The following is a 15,882-nucleotide window of genomic DNA, read 5'->3' as shown; positions in this document are numbered from 1 at the left end:
CATCCCTGGGAAGGTGATGTGGCCTTGGGCAGAGGTGGATGCGGAGGGCCTCCTTCCGCAGGGACCTGCCCATTCCGGATGCCATGGGGGCTTGGCAGGGGCCGTGCTCCCTCCTCCCTGGCCGGAGGCAGGAAAAATCAGAAGGGGGATGAAGTCATCCACAGCAGGCGTGGAATCTCTCGGACTTACTAAATTTATTTTTAGCTAGGCATAGAAAATTAAAAATCCAAGGAAAGGGGTGGAGCAGGAGGACAAAGGCCAGTGACTTTGCCCAGCGCTGCCACGGGGAGTCAGGCAGGGCCCCGCCAAGTTCTGGGGCTGCTCACGCACGAGGGCCGAGGACGCGGCCAGCAGGAGCCGCTCCCCCAGGCCAGACGCCCCCCACCCCTTGGCGCACTTCGGGGGTCCCGACGCTGCAGCTGGAGGGGGCAGGGGGTCTCCGTGCGGGCGGCGCAGGCGTCAGCGCCCTGCCCGCACCCACAGCGCGTCCGCGGAGTCGTCGGCCAGGCCCGCGCTGTCGGGGCCCTGCGAGCTGTCCTCGGTGGCCGTGGCCGAGTGCGTGCTGTCCTCCTGCAGGGCCGGCTCGGGGCTGGCCGCGCGCTGCTGCTGCTCCTTGAGCTCGGAGTAGGAGCGCGAAAAGGTGTGGAAGATGGAGGTGACCGGGAAGGCCATGAGCAGGATGCCGCTGAGGATGCTGCTGAGCGCCACCACCTGCCCGGGCAGGCTGCGCGGGACCATGTCGCCGTAGCCCACGGTGGTCATGGAGATGACGGCCCACCAGTAGCTGGCGGGCACGCTGGAGAAGTCGCGGCGCGCGCCCAGCTCGCGCTCGGCCAGGTGCACCAGTGGCGCGAAGAGCGCCATGGCCACGCAGAGGAACAGCAGCAGCAGCCCGAACTCGCGCGCACAGCGGCGCACGGTCAGGCCCAGCGAGCGCAGCCCCAGCGAGTGGCGCGCCAGGCGCATCACGTAGAGCACGCGCAGCGCACGCAGCAGCCGCAGCACCAGCCCCGCGCGCTCCAGGAGCTTGGTCCCGCCCGGGCCTGCCGCCAGCCCCAGTAGCAGCGACACGTAGAACGGCAGGAGCGCCAGGATGTCGATGATGTTGAGCGGCGCGCGCAGGAAGGCGCACTTGCTCTCGGCCTGCAGGGAGCGCAGCAGGAACTCGAAGGAGAACCAGGCCACGCACACGGTCTCCAGCACGAACAGGCTGCGGCACTTGGGGGAGCACTCGCCCTGCGGGGAGAGGGGACACGGGGTTGGGGGCGCAGGCCTCTTGGAGGGCCGGGGGCGCCTTGCCCTTCCTTTCCCAGGACCACAGGCGTCCCCCAGGCCACCCTTCCTGCCCCAACCCGCGGAAGCGGGTGCAAGGGATATTGACAAACAGGCCCAGTTCCTGTTGGAAAAACCCAGAAAACCAGCAAGATTTCATGGTGATCACTTCGGGCTTGAGAGCGGATGTGCTTAGCTGACCCAGGAAACTGGTGAAAATAATGTTAAAACCCCGACCTTTTAAAGCCTTGGGAAATGGTCTTAAGAGCAAACAGCAAACGAAGAAACATCTATTTATATGTGAAAATTCTGTAAGAAAGGTGAGCATCTGTGGTATCTGTGTCAAGACTGCATCCTCCTTCTAGCTTGGCCAGGGGGAGACTCCGCGTGGAATGGCTGCAGCCACAGACACAGCCCCCCACCCCCACGTCCACCCCACCCACAGCTCCCAGTCAGGAGGGCTTCTTCCCTAGAAAGGGGCTGACATCAGCATCTCACATTCCGCCCTCAGCTCCTGGGGCTACGTCCTTGGGGAGTCCGGTGGAGGGGTGGGGCTCCCTCCTCCTGCCCAGTCCCCACTCTCGTGGGTGGGAGGCTGGCCTTGGGTGTGGCACACTGAGAAGGCAGGGCCTGACTGCCCTTGCTGCAGTGATTCCAGGCCAGGAGAGGCCAGTGGGGTCTCAGGGTGCTATGCCCCCATCAAGCTCTCAGCTCCTAGAGAGGGAGGGTGTCATTCACACTGAGGCTCGCAGCTGTCCCCATCCCCCAAATCCGTGGCTCAGAGATTCCTGCCTGGAGGGAGATGAAGGAAGTAATCTCTTCTCAAACGAACTGACTTCATTTGCAACGGAACATGAAGAAATTTACACCGAAGGGCACTCTCAACGCTATTGGAGGTGGTGGTGAAGGGAATTAGGATTCATGTGTGTGCTGACCATGTAGCCTAGACTGCAGGCTGGCTAGGGTGCCGGGGAATGAGGGAAGACAGCTGGCAGGAGCCCTCCTGGGGTCAGAGCAATGTCAGGCACTCTCAGAAAGCAATGAGAAGGAGCTGCGATATGAGCAGGTTGTAAAGGAATAACAGAGCTTTCAGCTGGCTGCTAGGAGTTTAACTACTGGGTGTGGTCAGTGAGACAGAGAAGAGCTTGCTCCCCAAGCCCTGTCATCCCAGGGTGACGGTGGCACACTGGTGCTCCGACACCGAGACTGTTGCTGGGGAGGAAGAGGGGCATGCAGGCATCACAACAGTAAGCCAGCCAGTCACCAAAAGACTAAACCAGTGAATAACAGGCCCAGGATGGGGACTACCCAAAGGGCTAGAATATCTTGTCTAAAATGTCTAGTTTCTAACAAAGAATGACAAGGTATGTGGAGGAGGAGGAGGGAAGGAAGAAGAAGAAAAAGAAGGAAAGTATGACTCGTACATTAGGAAGAAAGCAACAAAAACTGCTGTGAGAGTGACCAAATGTCAAATTTAACTGAATGAGATTTCAAAGCAGCCACTATCAATGTGTTTGTTCACAAAACTAAAGGACGCATAAATGAACATGCCACAAATAGAGGCTGTTGGTAAAGAGATGGACATTTAAAAAAATACCCAAACGGAAATTCTGGAATTGAAAAGTGCAATAATTGAAATAAAATAATTTGAAAATCACTAGAAAAGCTTAAAAGTAGATTTTAACTGGCAGAGAAAAGAATCAGTAAACATGAAGAGTTTGACAGGAATTATGCTGAAGAATAGAGAGAAAAAGAATAAAGCAAACAGCGCTTTGGGAAGTGTGGGACACCGTTATATGCACCAATATATGCATAATGGGAATACCCAAGGAGAGGAGAGAAGGGAAAAGAAAAACTATGCAGAGAGATAATGCTGAAAAAAAAAACAATTTTTTAAAAACAGTAACCTACATATCCAGGAAGCTCAATGAACTCCAAGCAGGATAAACCCAGAGGCCCGCAGATGGACACATCATAATACAAGTAACGAAGGTCAAAGACAAGGAAAAAGTATTGAAGCAGCAAGAGCAAAATGAAGATCACTTACAAGGGAACTTCACAGATAAACGGCTGACTTACCAGCAGAAACACTGCAAGCCAGAAGGCAGTGGGATAGCATATCCAAAGTGCTCAAAGGAAAAAAACCCTGCCAATCAAGAATCCTATATCCAGCAAAGTTACTGCTGAAAAATGAAAGTAAAAAATAAACACTTTCCCAGGTAAACAAAAATAGAGAGAAATCACTGCTAGCAGACCTGCCTCACAAGAAATACTAAAGAAAGTTCTTCAGGCTGAAAGCAAGTGACCCCAGATGATAATCTGGATCGACACAAAAAGTGTTAGTAAAGGTAATTATGTAATTAGAAAAGACACTATAAATGCATTTTTTAACGGATTTGAACAGCAACTGTATAAAAATAAGATGTATATAACGTATTAAGCTTGCAGCATATAGAAATGTAATATATGTGCAATGTATTTGCCAATAAAAGCACAAAGGAGGTGTGTGGGAGCAAAGGTGTAATGGTCTAAGGAAATGACAGATAGTGAAGCAAAAGCAATAATTGTAACAATGTGTATCACAACAATCGCACCAAAAGGGAGAAAAGTGAATACAGCTATATAGGCATAATATCTCCATCTCACTGGAATTACGCACAAACCTGAAGCAGGTTCTGATTATTTGTGGTAAACTCCAGAGCAACCACTAAAAGAAAGAACTAAAAAAAAAAAAATTTAAAATATCATTCATGGGCTGGGTGTGGTGGCTCATGCCTGTCATCCCAGCACTTTGGGAGGCCAAGGCAGGTGGATCACCTGAGGTCAGGGGTTCGATACCAGCCTGGCCAACACGGCAAAACCCTGTCTCTACTAAAAATACAAAAATTAGCTGGGTGTGGTGGTATGCGCCTATAATCCCAGCTACTCGGGAAGCTGAGGCAGGAGAATCGCTTGAACCTGGGATGTGGAGGCTGCAGTGAGCAGAGATTGTGCCACTACACTCCAACCTGGGCAACAGAGTGAGACTCCATCTCAAAAAAAATACATATATATATATCTCATTAGTGGAATTAAAATGCTCCATTAGAAAATATTCACCCCATGCAAAAGAAAGCAGTTAAGGAAGGATACAGAAACAACGTGCTCCGTGAGGTGCATGAAACAGAAAATAAGATGTGGCAGACACAGACCCAACTATATCAATGAAAACATTAGATGTGAATGGAGTGAACAACCCAATCAAAAGCAGACACAGACCCAACTATATCAATCGTTATGAATGGCGTGAACAACCCAATCAAAAGCAGACACAGACCCAACTATATCAATTGTTACGAATGGCGTGAACAACCCAATCAAAAGCAGACACAGACCCAACTATATCAATCGTTATGAATGGTGTGAACAACCCAAACAAAAGCAGACACAGACCCAACTATATCAATCATTATGAATGGAGTGAACAACCCAATGAAAAGCAGACACAGACCCAACTATATCAATCATTATGAATGGAGTGAACAACCCAATCAAAAGCAGACACAGACCCAACTATATCAATCGTTATGGAGTGCACAACCCAATCAAAAGCAGACACAGACCCAACTATATCAATCGTTATGGAGTGCACAACCCAATCAAAAGCAGACACAGACCCAACTATATCAATCGTACCATTAGATGTGAATGGAGTGAACAACCCAGTGAAAGGTGGACACGAATGCAACTATATCAATCATAACATTAGATGTGAATGGAGTGAACAATCCAATCAAAAGCAAACACAGACCCAACTATATTAATCGTAACATTAGATGTGAATGGAGTGAACAACCCAGTCAAAAGGAGACACAGACCCAACTGTATCAATTGTACCATTAGAAGTGAATGGAGTGAACAACCCAGTCAAAAGCAGACACAGACCCAACTATATCAATCGTTATTAATGGAGTGAACAACCCAATCAAAGGCAGACACAGACCCAACTATATCAATCGTTATGAATGGAGTGAACAATGCAATCAAAAGAAGACACAGACCCAACTATATCAATTGTTATGAATGGAGTGAACAATCCAATCAAAAGCAGAAACAGAACCAACTATATGAATTGTAACATTAGATGTGAATGGAGTGAACAACCCAATCAAAAGCAGACACAGACTCAACTATATCAATCGTAACATTAGATGTGAATGGAGTGAAGAACCCAATCAAAAGCAGACACAGACCCAACTATATTAATCGTAACATTAGATGTGAATGGAGTGAACAACCCAATCAAAAGCAGACACACACCCAACTATATCAATCATAACATTACATGTGAATAGAGTGAACAACCCAATCAAAAGCACAGACCCAACTATATCAATCGTAACATTACATGAGAATGGAGTGAACAACCCAATCAAAAGCAGACACAGACCCAACTATATCAATCGTAACATTACATGTGAATGGAGTGAATAACCCAATCAAAAGCAGACACAGACCCAACTACATCAATCATAACATCACATGTGAATGGAGTGAACAACCCAATCAAAAGCAGACACAGACCCAACTATATCAATCGTTAGGAATGGCATGAACAACCCAATCAAAAGCAGACACAGACCCAACCATATCAATCGTTATGGATGGAGTGAACAATCCAATTAAAAGCAGACACAGACCCAACTATATCAATCGTAACATTAGATGTGAATGGAGTGAACAACCCAATCAAAAGCAGACACAGACCCAACCATATCAATCGTTATGGATGGAGTGAACAATCCAATTAAAAGCAGACACAGACCCAGCTATATCAATCATAACATTAGATGTGAATGGAGTGAACAACCCAATCAAAAGGAGACACAGACCCAGCTATATCAATTGAACCATTAGATGTGAATGGAGTGAACAACCCAATCAAAAGCAGACAGAGACCCAGCTATATCAATCATTATGAATGGCATGAACAACCCAATCAAAAGCACACACAGACCCAACTATATCAATCATTATGAATGGCATGAACAACCCAATCAAAAGCAGACACGGACCCAACTATATCAATCGTACCATTAGATGTGAATGGAGTGAACAACCCAATCAAAAGCAGACACAGACGCAGCTATATCAATCATAACATTAGATTTGAATGGAGTGAACAACCCAATCAAAAGCAGACACAGACCCAACTGTATTAATCGTAACATTAGATGTGAACGGAGTGAACAATCCAATCAAAAGCAGACACAGACCCAACTATATCAATCATAACATTAGATGTGAATGGAGTGAACAACCCAATCAAAAGCAGACACAGACCCAACTATATGAATCGTTAACAATGGAGTGAAGAACCCAATCAAAAGCAGACACAGACCCAACGATATTAATCGTAATATTAGATGTGAATGGAGTGAACAACCCAATCAAAAGCAGACACAGACCCAACTATCTCAATCGTTATGAATGGCATGAACAACCCAATCAAAAGCAGACACAGATCCAACTATATCAATCGTTATGGATGGAGTGAACAATCCAATTAAAAGCAGACACAGACCCAACTATATTAATCGTAACATTAGATGTGAATGGAGTGAACAACCCAATCAAAAGCAGACACAGACCCAACTATATCAGTCATACAATTAGATGTGAATGGAGTGAACAACCCAATCAAAAGCAGATACAGACCCAGCTATATCAATCATTATGAATGGCGTGAACAACCCAATCAAAAGCAGACACAGACACAACTATATTAATCGTTAACATTAAATGTGAATGGTGTGAAGAACCCAATCAAAAGCAGACACAGACCCAACTATATCGTTATTAATGGCATGAACAACCCAATCAAAGGCAGACACAGACTCAGCTATATCAATCGTTATGAATGGAGTGAACAACCCAATCAAAAGCAGACACAGACCAAACTATATCAATCGTAACATTAGATGTGAATGGAGTGAAGAACCCAATCAAAAGCAGACACAGACCAAACTATATCAATCGTAACATTAGATGTGAATGGAGTGAACAACCCAATCAAAAGCAGACACAGACCCAGCTATCTCAATCGTTATGAACGGCATGAACAACCCAATCTAAAGCAGACATAGCAGACATAGACCCAACTATATTAATCGTTATGGATGGAGTGAACAATCCAATTAAAAGCAGACACAGACCCAGCTATATTAATCATAACATTAGATGTGAATGGAGTGAACAACCCAATCAAAAGCAGACAGACCCAACTATATCAATTGTAACATTAGACGTGAATGGAGTGAAGAACCCAACCAAAAGCAGACACAGACCCAACTATATCAATCGTAACATTAGATGTGAATGGAGTGAACAACCCAATCAAAAGCAGACACAGACCCAACTATATCAAATCGTTATCAATGGCGCGAACAACCCAATCAAAAGCAGACACAGACCCAACTATATCAATCGTAACATTAGCTGTGAATGGAGTGAACAACCCAGTCAAAAGCGGCCACAGACCCAACTATATCAATCGTTATGAATGGCTTGAACAACCCAATCAAAAGCAGACACAGACCCAACTATATCGATCATTGTGAATGGCGTGAACCACCGAATCAAAAGCAGACACAGACCCAACTATATCAATTGTACTATTAGATGTGAATGGAGTGAACAACCGAATCAAAAGGCAGACTGGGAGTTAAAAAATAGTTGAACTATATGTTGTCTACAGGAGACACACTTTAGATTCAAATACAGAAATAGATACAATGTAACAAGATAGGAAAGGATATATCATCCAAACAGCAACCACAGGAAAGCTGGAATGACTGTACTAATAGACAAAGTAGACGTTAAAACAAAAAATATTATTAGAGATAATATGTAATGATCAACAGGTCAATCCATCAAGAAGATATAACAATTAAAATGTATGCACCAATAATACAGCAATAAGTAAATGAAGCAAAAACTGAACACAAAAATTGAGAAAGAGACATTCCATAATAATAGTTGGAGACTTCAATACTGCACTGTGTTGTTTTTTTTTTTTAGACGGAGTCTTGCTCTGTCATCCAGGCTGGAGTGCAGTGCTGCGATCTCGACTCACTGCAACCTCTGCCTCCCAGGTTTAAGTGATTCTCCTGCCTCAGCCTCCTGAGTAGCTGGGACTACAGGCTTGCACCACTGTGCCCAGCTAATTAATACTGCACTTTCAATAATGGGTAGAACAAGTACACAGGAGAGTCAAGGAAACAGAAGGTGTGAACAACACCATAAGCCAAATGGACCTCACAGACATCTGTAGAACATGGCACTGGACAACTCAATATACATTTTTTCAAGGTGCACACAGAACAGACTCCAGAACAGGACATATACCAGGCCACAGAACCAACCTCAATACATTTAAAAGGATAGAAATAATACAAATATACTCTCCATCCACAATAGAATATTAGAAATTAATAACAGGAGAAAAATTGGGAACCTCACAAATATGTGGAAATTAAACATATTCCTAGATAATCAAAGAGGCCAACCAAGAAATCAGAAGGCAGTCAGACTTGGAGATGAGTAAGAATGAAGACACAACATATCCAAACTTATATGGTGCAGCTAAAATAATGCTTAGAGGGCCAGCGTGGTGGCTCATGCCTGTAACCCCAGCATTTTGGGAGGCCGAGGCAGGAGGATCACTTAAGCTCAGGAGTTGGAGACCAGCCTGGGCAACATGGTGAAACCCCATCTCTATGAGACATACAAAAATTAGCTGGGTGTGGTGGTTCATGCCTGCAGTCCCAGCTACTTGGGGGGCTGAGATGGGAGGATCCCTTGAGGCTAAAAGGTTGTGGCTTCAGTAAGCCATGATGGTGCCACTGTACTCCAGCCTGGGTGACAGAGCGAGACCCTGTCTCGAAAAAAAAAAATTAAAAATAAAGAAAGAAAAAGTAATGCTTAGAGGGAAATTTATAGCTTTCAATGCCTATAAGAAACAAGAAAGATGTCAAATTAATAAGCTCACACTCCACCCTAAGACAACTGGGAAAACAAAAGTAAATAAAACTTAAAGCAGGTGGGGGAAGGAAATAACAAAGATGGGAGCAGGAATTAATGAAACAGAAGACAAAACCCATAGAGAAACCAATGAAACCAAAGGCTGGTTCTTGGAAAAGATCAACAAAATCAACAAATCTTTAGCTCGTTTGAGCAGAAGAAAAAGAGAAAATTCCATTGACTAGAATCAGAAATGAAAGCGGAGATGTGATTCCTGCTCTTACACACATAAAAAGGGTGATAAAGCAGCACTGTGAATAATCCTGCGCCATCACAGTAGGTAACAGGTAAAATGTATCCATTCACAGAAAAACAAACTACAGAAACAAGAGGAAGGAACAGAATCTGCACAGACTAATCCTCAGTGAAGAGACTCAGTCAGAAACCCTCAAACTACCCACAAGAAAAGCCCAGGGCCAGACGCTTCACTGAATCCAGACAAACGGTCAAAGGAGAATATCCACAGCCACAGAAAGAACGATGTCTTGTCCTCTGCAGCTGGAGGCTATTATCCTAAGCAAATTAATGCAGGAACAGAAGACCAAATACAGCATGTTCTCACTCGTAAGTGCGAGCTAAACGTTGGGTGCTCATGGACATAAAGATGGCAACAGCAGGCACTGCAGACTGCCAGTGGGGAGGGGGAAGGGGCAAAGGCTGGAAACGTGCTGTTGGGTGCTGTGCTTGGTACCTGGGTGACAGGACCAATCCTACCCCAAACCTCAGCATCACACAATATGTCCAGGTAGCAGACCTGCACACATACCCCCTGAACCTAAAATAAAACCTGAGATTATTAAGCAATTAAGAAAAAATTATTCATAAAAAAGGAATTAATACCAATTCCTCACAAACTATTATGAAAATACAGAAGTGGAGAGAATGGTTCCCAGCTCATTCTATGAGGCCAACATCACCCTGATACAAAAACCAGATGAAGTATCACAAGAAAACCACACGTGAATACCGATGTTAAAAGATTCAAGAAAATATCAACAAGCTGAATTCAGCAGTGTAGAAAAAGAAATAGACATCAGGACTGAGTGGGATTTATCCCAAGGACGCAAGGCTGGCTTAACATCTGAAAATCAATTAACGTGATACATCATATCCATATTATAGAAAAGAAAAATCACACAATCATGTCAACTGATGAAGAAAAAGCTTTTGACAAAATCCAACATCTTTTCATGACAGAAACACTCAACAAGCAGGAAACCTCCGCAAAAAGGGCATCTATAGAAACCCCACAGCTAACATCACACGTGGTAACGAAGGACTCTGTGCTCCCTCCGTTCAGGAACGAGACGCTAACGCCTGTTCTCATCACTTCCAGTGGACTCTGTACTGGATGTTCCAGCCAGGGCACTCAGGCAGGTTAAACAGAATGTGCACAGACGCCTACTAGGCCAATGAGAAGGTCATGTCATGTTGGTTCACAAATGACAGGACCTCGTATATAGAAAATCCTTAGGAATCCACTAAGAACATCCATTAAAACTAGTGAGTTCAACAAGGTTGTAGAATATGCGACAACAATCCATTTTATCTCTATACACTCGCAATGAACAATTAACGTAATTCCCTTCACAACAGCATCAACAGGAAGAAATGCATCAGAATAACTAAAACAAAAGAACAAAAAAACTTACACTTTGATAACTACAAAACACTGTTGGAAGAAACTCTAAATTTTGACCATTTGATAGAGAAAGAACAATTTGTTATCAAGTGGTACTGGGGTGCCTGGATGTCCACACACAAAAGATTCCAGCTGAGCGCTTACCTGAACCATACGCAAAAATTAAGAAAAAATGGACCAAAGCTCAAAATGTGGGCGCTAAAGTTACAGAACTTTAGAAGGAGACTTGGGGTAAAATCTTCATGACAAAGGATTAGCCAAGGGCTATGAGATATGGCATCAAAAGCACAAAAAATTGATAAACTGAACTTCATAAAAATTAAAAACTTTTGTGCCTCAAACGACAACAGCAAGAAAGTGAACAGACAACCCACACAATGGAAGGAAGTATTTGGAAATCAGATATTTGATAAGGGACTTGCATCCAGGATAGATAACTCTTACAGCTCAATAATAAAAAGACAACCCAATTTAAAATTGGGCAAAGGAGGGCCAGCGTGGTGGCTCATGCTTATAATCCCAGTACTTTGGGAGGCCAAGGTGGGCAGATCATTTGAAGTCAGGAGTTCAAGACCAGCCTGAGTAACACATGGTGAAAACCTGTCTCCACTGAAAATACACACAAAAAAATAGCTGGGCGTGGTGGTGGACGCCTGTAATCCCAGCTACTCGGGAGGCCGAGGCACGAGAATTGCTTGAACCTGGGAGGTGGAGATTGCAGTAAGCTGAGATCACCTGGGCGACAGAATGAGACTCTCTAAAAAAAAAAAAAAAATTGGGCAAAAGGTCTGAAGAGGCATTCCTCAAAGAAGAGCTCTCAACTGTCAGGAAGGACATGAAAAGATGCTTGACATCACTGGTCATCAGGGAAATGGGAATGAGAACCACACAGCGGCCTCATGAGGAGGACACCGCTGTCCCAGCCCCACCGCGGCCTCATGAGGAGGACACCGCCGTCCCAGCCCCACCGCGGCCTCATGAGGAGGACGCCGCCGTCCCAGCCCCACCGCGGCCTCATGAAGAGGATGCTGCTGTCCCAGCCCCCCTGCAGCCTCAGGGCCGACCCAGCCCCAGATGTGGGCTGGGGACCTTCTCAGGAGTCTGCAGCCTGTTGGCACAGCTGGTGGAAGCCCCGTGGACCGGTCCCAGCGTGCCACCCCAAACGTGGTCCCCACCGCATGGACGGGACTGAATCTGGGCCTGGCGGGTGCTCCCTATGGCCTCCTCCACCCCCGAGGCCTAGGTCTGGGTGCTTCCCGTGGCCTCCTCCACCCCCGAGGCCTAGGTCTGGGGTGTGGGTTTTGTCCTAGCATTTTAAAAACTGTGGTAAAATACATGTAACAAGATACCATCTGAACCGTTTTAAAGGGTGTTAAATGCATTCAGAATGTTGTGTGGCCTTCACCATCTGTCTCCAAGGCTATTATCCTGTGAGCCCGAGATGGTGGCGCCGTCAGACATCCACTCCCCATTCGCCTCCCTCTGCAGCCTTCTCTGACCACGGACCACAGTGAAGTCTTGATCGACATTCAAGGCGGGTGGGCTGCTGCGTGGATCCCTGGCTCCAGTCCATTCCCGAACCTCACAGGCCCTGGGAAAAGTGGGGGAGCCACCCCCCGAGCCCCGATCTGTGCCCGAGGGAGCCCCTGCAGAGCCCCTCCCACCTGGCAACGTGTCCGGGTACAGGAGGCTCGCGGCCAGAGCTCAGGGGCCTAGGCGCTCTGAACCACTGGGGCTGTGAGCCCTCGGGACCCCAGGCTTGGGCATCCACGGTGTGTGAGCCCCTGGGAGGCTGGATGCGGGTTTGAAACCCTGATGCGCCCAGCTGGGGGGGCATTGGGACTTGGGTGGTTAGAAAGTTCTCAGCTCAGGAGGTGCCTAGGCCAAGTCCTCCCTCCCACGTCTGTCTCTGTGAGGCAGTGACCAGGAGGTGGCAAATTCAGGCCGGAGCTCAAGACCCGTGAACCTTGAGACACTTGCTGTAGAGGAAGCAGCACGGGGCATCTCAGCACCGGTCGGCCCCAAGGCAGCCCCGTGGCTCTGAGTCCAGTGTGTCCTGGAAACAGTCCCGTGGCTTCCAGCCCAGGGCGGCCTTTGCCTCTGCTGTCTCAGCATTTCCATCCCTGTGTCCTGTCCCCATGTCCCCACAGGCATCTCCCTCATGTCCCCTCCCTGTGTCCCTGTCCCTGTGACCCTATGTCCCCATGTCCCTGTCCCCATCTGTCCCGTGTCCCTCCCTGTGTCCTTGTCCCTCTGTCCCCATGTCCCTGTGACCCTATGTCCCCATGTCCCTCCATGTCCCTGTCCCTGTGTCCCCTTAGGCATCTCTCATGTCCCCATGTCCCTGTCCCCATGGCCCTATGTCCCTGTCCCCATGTCCCTGTCCTATGTCCCCATGTCCCTGTCCCCATGGCCCTATGTTCCCATCTCCATCTCCCTGTCCTGTGTCCCCATGTTCCTGTCCCCGTGTCCCCCACAGGCATCTCCCTCGTGTCCCCTGGGCAGGTCACTGGGTTGCACACCCAGGACTGAAGCCAGGCTGGCCCCAGGGCACTGTCCTAACCACTGGTCGAAGCTGCCTTCCACGCAAGCCCTTCTGAGGAATCCTGTGTCCCTGGCTGGGTATAGGGACCGGTGGGGCAGGAGCGCCCGGGCTGAGTGTGTGTCCTGAGCGCCCCCCTGCCCACAACAAGGAGGGACCCAGCGCAGCTGCACCCACAGAGCCAGAAACCGCCTGGACCGGGTCTGCCCGTGGTTAGAAAGAGACCACCTGCAGAGCCACAGGTGGGATGGTCGGCGGGCACGTTTCCGGAACTTTCAGCCCAGAAAACAGACCCTGATTGATCAGATTTGATGCACCTGGTCTACTTGGCAAAAAATCAGGTCAGGAAACAAGTCTACGTTCAGCCTGGCTCACCCAGCTTTGAGGCCCCCACAGCCACCGCCCTCTAGATCGTTTGGCTTTTTTTGTGCTTTTTAACAGACGTTCAGGGTTTTCTGTGGGGTCCCAGGGCCGGCTCCTGCGTGCCCTGGCGGGGCGGGCACCTTCAGACTCTGCTCCACGGCCCTGGGCTGCTCCGCGATGTTCTGTGCTGAGCAGGCCCTCCTGGCAGCTTCTGCCCTCTACTGTCAGGGTGGGGTCTGTGGTCTCAGGTTCAAGGGCTGGGGACTGTGAGGGGTGTGAGCAAGGACCCCGAGAGCCGGGCAAGCGCTTCTTTGGGGAGGGAAAGTGGACCGCACACTCAGAGATCAGTGTGGGCTTCCCAGCCCCGGTGCCAGGACGCTCTGATGATCACAGGTTTCAGGGATGGTGTCTTGGCTGCATCACCAACCCGCACGCTACTGTGTTTCTGTGAATGGGAAAAGCAAGTTTGCTCCCACGCACAGAAACCTGTGGGTAAACGGCTCCCGAGTTCCTGGGCCCCAGGATGAGCCCCCCCGAGGAACACAGAGCCGGGAGGACCCCTGCCCCCGTGGCTCCCCATCATGAAGCCACGTGTCTGTGGGCCTCGGGCGTGTCCGGTCTCTTTGGAAAACACAAACATTTCTCAGCTCTAGGTAGAAAACACAAAAAGCAACGATGAAAGGAATCCCAGAATCTAGAATTCCTGCCCCATGGGCCTGGGGAGCTGCCACGCCCAGGCCCAGGCCCAGACCCAGCCCTGCTCCTCCACTGCATCGGGACATCACAGCCTGGCTCTCCCCCAGGGACCCAGTGGCCGGGGCTCCATCCCACTGGGGGAACCAAGGAAGGGAACCAGCCAGTCCCTGCCATGCCGGGGCTGAGCAGAGGCGCCCTCACCGGAGGACGGGAATCCAGCAGTGGTGGGGGCTGCAGAGCTGGGGGCCTCCTTGAAGGACTGAGAACGGGAGTGTGTGTCATTACGTGGGACCTAGATGGGGCGAATTCTCTTGGGGGTGCAGGTGTGGGGCCCACAGGGAGGGGCGGGAGGAGGGCTGAGAACAGGGACATGGGGCATGGGGAGGGGCATGGGGACGGAGCCCCTGCAGCTTCTGTGCTGTGCTGGGGAGCTGAGCTCTGGCTTCGTGCTGGCAGAGAGAGGTCGGCCTGTGCCACGGAAATTGCAGGCGGGAGGCTGGTGGGAGAAGAGGGCCCAGCCTCCGGTAGGCACTGGGAGAAGAAAAGATGGCAGGGCGGGGGTTGGGATAGAAACGTCAGGACGTGGGGACTGGCTAGACGGGGGCGGGGGACGGTCCCCACCCAGGCACACCCGAGTTGGGGGTCAGTGGGCCAGGCTGCATGGAGCCCTCGTGGACATGCCGGTGGGGACGCCGGTGCAAGTCTGTGCTAAATGGCAGAAGGGGCTGCAGCCGCCATGACGGGCCCTGTAAACGGCATCATCCACTATCACCAAAGCAAAAACGAAAACATGCCTGCTGGGAACGCTGTGTGCTCACCGGCCAGCGTTTACCCAGGGTACCTGGAAGTGGAACAGCTGGCTTCTAAGACATATAAGCGCATCCTCACCTTTACCAGACAGACATGTCTTCACCTTTGCCAGACAGGCCCCTCCTCATCGTTTACTAGAAGCTGCTGAGTTGGTCCCCAAGCAGCCACACAAATTCAGCCCTGTCCCCACCAGACAAGTGTCCCCTGGGTCACGGCCACAGCCAAGGTTCTGGGGCCCAGGGTGGTCCAGGCGGGGCAGGGTATAAACTCGTAAAACTCTGCACTAATATATTTTAAAAGCCTTCAAAGACTGTGTGCACTTTGACCTAGAAATTCTATTTTGGGGAGTTGTCAGGGAACGTCAGAAATGGGCCCAAAGATTTATGCAAAAGGACCTGCTCGCTCATCAGAGCTCAGCTTTATGGGTCTGGACAAATCACGGTCCTGGAACCACCACTACCGCGAAAACGCAGCGCAAAGACGCAGGACAGCTCCC

The 15,882-nt window shown here is 48.9% G+C and overlaps 1 protein-coding gene across 4 annotated transcripts in view; it reads right to left on the bottom strand.

Annotated features, from left to right (window-relative positions):
- Positions 1-175: 175 nt before the first annotated feature.
- KCNG2 (potassium voltage-gated channel modifier subfamily G member 2) overlaps positions 176-15,882 on the bottom strand; it is a 98,537-nt gene continuing 82,830 nt past the window's right edge. For 3 of the 4 annotated variants that reach the window (XM_055368673.2, XM_055368676.2, XM_055368677.2), the window contains one exon: positions 377-1,236. In XM_055368673.2, coding sequence (XP_055224648.1) covers positions 460-1,236 — 777 coding nt within the window. In that variant the 3' untranslated portion in view covers positions 377-459. Of the gene's footprint in view, positions 1,237-15,882 lie in introns of all 4 variants that reach the window. The other variant, XM_055368675.2, reaches the window with a different exon arrangement.

Source organism: Gorilla gorilla, chromosome 17 (genome assembly GCF_029281585.2).
Source record: "Gorilla gorilla gorilla isolate KB3781 chromosome 17, NHGRI_mGorGor1-v2.1_pri, whole genome shotgun sequence".
In the NCBI taxonomy this organism is placed as follows: Eukaryota; Metazoa; Chordata; class Mammalia; order Primates; family Hominidae; genus Gorilla; species Gorilla gorilla.
Note: the sequence above shows the minus strand (reverse complement) of the source record. Positions and strands in the feature narration are given on the sequence as shown.